The sequence below is a fragment of the Nyctereutes procyonoides genome, unplaced genomic scaffold (assembly GCF_905146905.1).
Source record: "Nyctereutes procyonoides isolate TBG_1078 unplaced genomic scaffold, NYPRO_anot_genome, whole genome shotgun sequence".
Classification (NCBI taxonomy): Eukaryota; Metazoa; Chordata; class Mammalia; order Carnivora; family Canidae; genus Nyctereutes; species Nyctereutes procyonoides.
Window position 1 is genome coordinate 17666693 of NW_026575051.1, and position 8649 is coordinate 17675341.

The window sequence follows — 8649 nt, forward strand, 5'->3', positions numbered from 1 at the left end:
AAATCCTTTAAAAAAAACTAAAAAAAATTTAGTTTCTTAAGGCAGATATTAATGCTCAATGCTATAAATTCTTTTTTTTAATAAACCCATCTGATTTCAGATAACTGAAAACACTCAAAAGAATTACATTTTTTTCTTTGTGTTCTGCCAGAAAAGTTCAAACTGTAAATGATAACCTTCTAAGAGTAGTGACATTTGATTTTAACTAGAAATGTAAGAAAAAAAACCTTCCAGTTTTTCTGCACTTTCAATTAAACAGATTGAGTCCTTTCCTAATTCATCTCTTGTGTTTGGCCTTTACAGAATTGCTTTTTGCTCCCTTGTACTTCTCCCGAGGCCCGTCTTCCATCAGCCTTTACTAACTAAGCCTGGCAAGTGGAAAGATCATTCCCACATGGATTACATAGCACAAGTATCAGTACTCCTACATTTTAAAAATCTAGAATCTAGATGAATATACGGGCTCTAACTTCTACAAAAAAAATGACTTAGAGGTAAATTGTGCCTTGTTTTAAGCATTTGGTTTTTCTCAGGATGTGCACTACGAAATCATGAAGTAAACCTGTAATGTATTTGACTCAATAATGTCAAAACTTCTGAATACACTTCCTACACTATTGTGTCCCAGTGGAATCCCCCAGTGTGTCTTCATAGATTTTATGATATATTTTATATCATTAGTTAATAAATTACTTCCTTCAAAATTTGGACCTGCCTACCTCTTTGCTCCAATTTGCTTTTGTAACTTCTTAAACCTCATTTGGAAATCCCTGCTTTTGTTTGTTGAGTAAATCATTTCCTAGCTGCTTCTGGTAGGGGGTGGATGAGATAACACAAGGAGCATGTTTACTTAACATATAGTCATTTTTCTCCATTAAAAAAAAAACCTGTAAACTTAATTGGCTCTTTTTACTGTATAATTACTTTTCCTGTTTTTGACTTTGGTACCTTTTATTTTATGCCAAAATATTTGCTGATCTATGGCTGTCAGCTCATATTTGAGAATGAAGCCATGCAAATGCTGACTGGAAGCATAGTATGTGAGGGCGGAGGTTAGCAGTCCTTAAAGGACCATAGAGTAATCACACTTCAGAGGGGCTTTTATTTTGGAGGTCACCCTGAGCTACTGAGCAATTTACCTGTCAGAGTTAGGTAAACTGTGTTGATGGCGAAGGATATCTTATGGGATGCTTAAGTCCAGGTATGGCTTCTCTTGGTTTCCAAAGTGAATTCCAATCAACAATGAAATTTTAATGCTTATGACTTTTTACTCTTGCTGTTTTCCTCCTCTCTTCTCTTCTCTTCTCTTCTCTTCTCTTCTCTTCTCTTCTCTTCTCTTCTCTTCTCTTCTTTCTCTTCTCTTCTCTCTCCTCTCCTCTCCTCTCCTCTCCTCTCCTCTCCTCTCCTCTCCTCTCTCTCTTCTCTCTTCTCTTCTTTCCCTTCCCTTCCCTTCCCTTCCCTTCCCTTCCCTTCCCTTCCCTTCCCTTCCCTTCCCTTCCCTTCCCTTCCCTTCTCTCTCTTCTCTTCTCTTCTCTTCTCTTCTCTTCTCTTCTCTTCTCTTCTCTTCTCTTCTCTTCCTCTTCTCTTCTTTCCCTTCCCTTCCCTTCCCTTCCCTTCCCTTCCCTTCCCTTCCCTTCCCTTCCCTTCCCTTCTCTCTTCTCTTCTCTTCTCTTCTCTTCTCTTCTCTTCTCTTCTCTTCTTTCTCTTCTCTTCTCTTCTTTCTCTTCTCTCTTCTCTTCTTTCTCTCTCTCTCTTTCTTTCTTTCTTTTCTTCTTTTTCTTTCTTTTCTTCTCTTTCTTTCTTTCTTTCTTTCTTTCTTTCTTTCTTTCTTTCTTCTTTCTTTCTTTCTTCTTTCTTTTTCTTTCTTAAGATTTTGTTTATTTATTTGAGAGAGCATGAGAGAGAGTAGAAAGCACAGTGGGGAGGGACTGAGGGAAAGGGAGAAGCAGACTCCCAGCTGAGCAGGGAGTCCTACGAAGGGCTCTACCCCAGGATCCCAAGATTATAACCTGAGCTGAAGGCAGATGCTTAATCGACTGAGCCACCCAGGCTCCCTTGATTTTTGTTTCTGATTCATGCACAGTCAGTAAATTATTCCACATTGGTGGGTGGTAACAATAATTGAGAATTAAATTTTCTCTTCTGATCATTTGGTGTTCTTGGTTGATGGAGAATAGAAATCTGTTGTCTACTGGGTGAGAGATGATGGAGAATCCAGTTTGTTAGTAATTTTCATTTATTTGTCATTTTGCAAGCTCAGATAGATGAATAATTACATGCCTTCTAGTGAAGGAATGTGTGAGGTTTTGTGTTTGTTTACTTGTGACCTCTGGCTGAAGTTGTAGCACTGAAGCTATAAGCTCTGGATGTATTTGCACATCTGTGAGTCTATATGTCTAGAATCAAGAAAAGCATTGATTTTCATTGTGTGATTATGGAATGTGTCCCTACCTCCAAAAATTATTAGTAAATTCTTATAAAAGGGATGTGCATGACTGTACAAAGTGTGCTATGTGAAAGAGAAGGGCACAGAACAATTAAAGAAATAATTTTATTCAGTCTATTACAATAAGGAAAGAGGGATGGGGAACATCTCAAAGAAAAGGATGAGTCTGGGGTTTTAGAAGCAGGTAAACAAAGGAGTCATCAGTGTATGAGAGTCATGAAGAAGGAAGGAAAATTGTCATATCTCTAAATATGTGAGAGCAGGATGGTCCTTTGTGATGAGGCTTTTCTCGGAACACACAGTTTGGGGGGTTCCTTGACTGTTGTTCTAGGAAAACAGTGCTCAGATAAAATTTAACATTCACAATTACATGTGTTCAGTTAATCTCTCAACATGTTTGTGTATGACACTCAATTCTTCTTTATACCTTCCATGTTCCTCTCTGTACAATAGAAGTAAGGTTATTTTGATTAAAAGTTATAAATAATATTGTTAGTGAAGTTTATATGAGGAGCAACACTGACAGAAATATACAAAGAAGGCAAAACTATTTTATCACAGTTGAATTGGAGAAGAAGCCATGACATAGATTAATGTTTTTACAAAGTTTTCTTGGTTTCAATGGGCTTCCTTCTTTGTTTTATTGGTAAATGCCTTCCTCTCCATTAGGAAAGATTATTATTCACCTTCTATGTAATATGCCTAGATAATGAAGATTCCTTTTCTTACCAGAAATATTTTTAATTATTTCGAAGGAGTTAACATACTTAGCTCTCTGTCTCTGTGAGACATAGGAGCCTAATTGTGACAGGGTGCATTGCTCCACATTATAAAATTACTTTCTGTTATAAAGATTTGAGAAGTTTATTTTTATTTTGGAAAAAAACAATTAGCAAACTGAGGCAACATATGACCTCCCTCTAATCTTGTCCATTACTTTTCTTCTAGCTCACCTTGGACCTTAAAAATCCTACAGCTCTCCACTTCAGAGTAATTCAGTTGCCTTTGTTCTAGTCTCTCCCCCATTGCAAAAATCTCTCCCTCTTCCTTATAATAATCTTTTTGAATCTGTTTTTGTAAGCCCAGATTTGTTACTGATTTGACGTAATTACATTTGTATAAGAACCATAATTTTCTCTCAAAAATATTTAAACACCACAAATGTCAAAATATGACAATCCTCCCTCCCCAAGGGAAAAATTTTTAATTTAAAGAGTAAGTGATAGAATTGGCTGCTGGTATTCTAGAAACAAAGAGGAAGATTAGAATTTAGAATTCTGACTTAGTACATAGAGATTACTGTGTAACATCTTTTTATTTTTTTCTTATAATTTATTCTTGCTCTGTGCTTCATTTTGCATTCCTGAATCCCAAGCTTTTTTGTTCAATTTCTCCAATCTATAAATCTCTCATTTTCACTGTGTGTGGGGGGATCTGGCTGTAGAGACAAAGAAGAGCACTGAAGAAGGGCTGGAGAGGTTTTGCTCTTCTAAATAAAGGCTTTCATCAATTATTCTATTTCTTGTATATCAAATATTTATATATATTTGTGTTTTCCAGACCAGGCTATAAATTTACATTTTAAAAATATTATATTTCTCACTGATAGCAGCAATAAGACTAGTAGGCATATTTGTTTGTTGATCAAATATGTGATAAGCTTATAGTCACCATATTGGTTTATACCTATAAACTGCAAAAATCTCTAAGAGCTTATTATCTTCTTTTATATATAGTAAGATATTTTGAGTTTTTAAAATTATTAATTATTTTTATTATTATTTTAAGCACAGGCATCATCATTCAAGTATTTTTATACTTGCATTTGTTGAGCTTTGCATTTCTACTATGGCAAACCAGACTGAGTTCCTCTCTGAATTTAAAAACATCATTAATAGTACAAACCTTTTAAGTGTGAGAGAAAAAAGGATATTTAAAGGGAGCCCTCTACATGTTCTACAAAGGGCTTTCCTGAGTCTAAACAGAGAAATGACTCAGGGATTCCTCTGTTTAGGAGTAGAGGGGAAATGTGCTGTAATTTTAGCAGCACCAAAGAGTGGTACAGATGGGATACCAAGATAGCCAGGCAGATGGTGCCAAAGCAAGAATGGCAGCTGCTGGGGCATGAGCACAGAGCAGATGGTACACTGACATAGGCCATGGCAGCTATCAGCAGTGAGAAGTACAAGTTCACTTTGGAAAATTCTACAACAGCTGTCCTGAACGTCATACAATATGAAGTCATTAATTTCAATGATCATTTACTCGTGTGCACTGGTATGGAAGTTTAGGTGAAGACCACTAATGGTCATTGATCAGAGGATACCTCTGTAAAAATAGTCATTGATTTCATATTTTCAGCAATCCGATTGACTAAAGCCACTGATTCATTGCATGTATTCTTTCAGGATAAAGAGACCTAATATTGGCACTAGGCAGCATTGTTGATGTTTCTCAAACACTACCAAAACAGGTAATTTCTTAATCCTTAAAACTAGCTTTCCTTAAGGCATAAAAACCTTCAGATGTATAAGAAACACATAGGATATTGGCTTTAAAAATCCAAATTCCTGAGTTCTTTCCTGAAATAGTTACATCAGGAATTCTAGGAGTGAAGACATAGACAGGTTTCTGTCAATAACAAGCTTCTCCAGGGATTCTTATTCATACTAAATTTAGGGTCCTCATCTTAAGGATAGATGGGGAGAATTAGAAACAATGAAAATATGTGTGAAATAAAGTATAATTGCAAATGAAAGAAATATATTCATTGTCTGCAGATTGGAAGTCAGATGGGATGGTTTTGACATCATATATGGCTAGATCCAGAAGCTCTGATGCCTTTTCTCCTTCTCTTTCCGTTTCTCAGGTTCGCTTGTCTTCATTGAGCCTCTGTCTAGAAAGCAGGAAGCTTTACCTTCCAAATAATTTCTTTACTAATGACTCTTCCAACAGGTTATATTCTCCTGGAAAACGATCATCCCCAGGTCTGCAATAGGGACTTTTTCATTGGCTGGCAATGGTGGGAGAAATGTGTATGGATCATTTGAGAAATTGAACATAGCTCGATTGAACTTTTAACTTCAGCCAAGATGAGGATAGGCCTGAAAAATCAACAGAGTGTGGTATCCCTTGGTGGCTCCGCAGTTTGGCGCCTGTCTTCGGCCCAGGGAGTGGTCCAGGAGTCCCAGAATGAGGCCTGGAATTGAGTCCCACATTGGGCTTCCTGCATGGAGCCTGCTTCTCCCTCTGCCTGTGTCTCTGCCTCTCTCTGTGTGTGTCTCTCATGAATAAATAAATAAATAAATAAATAAATAAATAAATAAATATCAACTGAGGGCAAGTCAAAATAGCCAAATGCTAAAAAGTTTAAATCTAATTATTGAAGAAATTAAAACACTGAAAGGTTTACTCAGGCAATTGACAGCTTTAGACAATCACTTTAGAAAGATCACCTTTATCATTCATGATATTCTTACATATAAATTTTGTTCAGACTCCTGAAATCTGAACAAAGGAATCCTAACAATGGACCTCTTCTCACATCTCCATCTTCCTACCTCAAAATGTGCTTCTTTTAAGATTGATAAAAGTATAAAAAATAAATATTTTTAAAAGAACTTACTATGGGACCCATAATTTGTATTTCTGCAGAGTTTTATTCCTAGGACAAGAGTAGTTAAGTGTTTTGTCCACATTAGAGTAGAAGAAGAAGGAGAAGAAGAAGAAGCAAAGAAAAATGTTATTCATGTAAGGAATTTATATCTTTGTGCCATGCTGGCAAACTTGATTGTATTTGATTCTCTGTGATATGAAAATGTCCCATCTGAAACGCCCCTGATTTTCTCTGGGGTTCCTGGGTAATTCTGTCAGTTTAAGTGTCTGCCTTCAGCTCAGGTCATCATCTCTGGGTCCTGGAAAACAGCCCCATGTCTGGGTCCTCGCTCAGTGGGAAGTCTGCTTCTCACTTTGTCTCTGCCCCTCCCCCTGCCTGTGTTCTCTCTTGCTCAAGTAAATAAAATCTTAAAAAATATAAAAAACTGATTTTCTCAATGTTCTTACCTAAATATATATTATAATATTTTGTTTATATACAATATAAGTTATATTAAATATAAAGATTAAATAAATAAAATATATATTAAGTTATATATATTATTAAAATAAATATTTACTTATATAAAATAAAATAAATATATATTAAATTATATATGTATTTTATATAAAGATTAAAAGTTGTCAAATTTGGGAGTTTGTGATAAGAAAAATAGTTCTCCATCTCCATAAGTAAATGTTTAAGAACTTAACATGTAATGTCACTTGATTCTCACTACAATTCTACAAGGAGGTCCTAAAATAATTTCCATTTTTCAGATGAAGAATTTGAGAATATAAAATATTAAATATCTTGGCCAAGATCATGTAAGAAGTAAGTGGCAAAGAAAGGACTTGAAAGTTTTTCGTCAACACATAAATTCTTTTTTTTTCATTTCTATGATTTTATTATTAAAAACGCAGTAGTTAAAATGTTAAAGTTTGACCTTCTAAGCCAGGAACAGTGATTTCTCAACTCTGGAGACTAACACATAAATTTTTTGTTTTGTTTTGTTTTTACAGTAATCTTTTATTTTTTTATTTTCTAAAGATTTTTTAATAATAAATTTATTTTTTATTGGTGTTCAATTTGCCAACATACAGAACAACACCCAGTGCTCATCCCATCAAGTGCCCCCCTCAGTGTCCACCACCCAGTCACCCCCACCCCCCGCCCTCCTCCCCTTCCACCACCCCTAGTTCGTTTCCCAGAGTTAGGAGTCTTCCATGATCTTAATCACTATGGCCATCATGGCCAGTGGCAACAGATTTTATCTTCAATTTCCTAATTCATAAAATGTATATAATATTACCCCATAGTGTTATACATGAGAATATTAAATGAAACACACATGCGCACAAAATGGTAAAGACAATAATTTAAGCTTATCATTTGCAATGTGTGAATTCTTGAATCACTTTGCCTTTGGAAGAAACAGTTGGAGTATTGCTTACTATAATGTTTATATTCTTAGGATCAGAAGTAATTCATTTTGTATTTATATTTGTAATGGCTAGAGATGAATGAGGGCTGAGAAGTATGGGGAAATGAGTATTTAGTGTTAGTGAAATACATCCAACAAAATCATGTTTTGATTTCAAGAATATTGTCATGATATAATTTGCCTAAAACGTCATGTAATTATAGGAAGTATTTAAGTGGAAGGGGAAATTTTGACCTAATTTTCAAATACTTTAAGGTATATAATTTCATCCTTTATAATCTATTTTAGTTTTTTATAAGGATTCTCACTTAATGGTCTTCAAATCACAGATTTTTAAGGAAGTACTTCTGACATTTATATGTCTTTATTTTTATAGGTAATTGTAAATTACTCTGCTTTTCACTTAACACAATGAGACTTTATATTCCTGGTTTTAAAACATGAACAATTGAAACAGCCAATTAGATGTTGGAAATTTCTGTCTCCTTTGTCTCTAAGAACCAGGTTTTTTTTTTTATTTTAATTTTTTTTTTAATTTTTTATTTGTTGATGATAGTCACATAGAATGAGAGAGAGAGAGGCAGAGACACAGGCAGAAGAAGCAGGCTCCATGCACCGGGAGCCCGACGTGGGATTCGATCCCGGGTCTCCAGGATCGCGCCCTGGGCCAAAGGCAGGCGCCAAACCGCTGCGCCACCCAGGGATCCCTAAGAACCAGGTTTTAGTCATATCAGGATCCATAATTAGCAAAATTCCAGCAGAATCTCTCTTTCTCATGCAGAGTCTAAATAAAGAATAGCAAAGAGTCACTTTTTATTTATAATTATTAAACACTCTACATAAAATACATTCATGAGAATGTATTCCTTGCTTCTTATAAAATTCTGAGCTTTTCTTATGATTTCAAGGGCACATTATGAAAATATGGCTAATACTTTATGAATATGTAATTGATTTGATTAAGAGCTTATTTTGCCCACAAAATTTCTTGCTTCATAACTTTCTATCAGTATATGATAATCATAACCAAGGAAATAATTAATTTTAATTCTAGGAATTCCTTTAGGAATAACTTATTTTCCTGGCAATGTTCATGAATACTTTCAAACATGCCAAAAATAAATCATGAGAGAGTGCTGTTTGTCAGGATATTAGCCCCAAAAT

General features: G+C 35.1%; 1 protein-coding gene across 1 annotated transcript in view; it reads right to left on the minus strand.

Moving 5' to 3' along the window:
• The window catches only part of CRISP1 (cysteine rich secretory protein 1), a 44444-nt gene extending 39837 nt beyond the window's left edge, over positions 1–4607 (minus strand). Inside the window, exon 1 of the mRNA XM_055330419.1 lies at positions 4521–4607. Coding sequence (XP_055186394.1) covers positions 4521–4607 — 87 coding nt within the window. The remainder of the gene's footprint in view (positions 1–4520) is intronic.
• Between the last annotated feature and the right edge of the window lie 4042 nt (positions 4608–8649).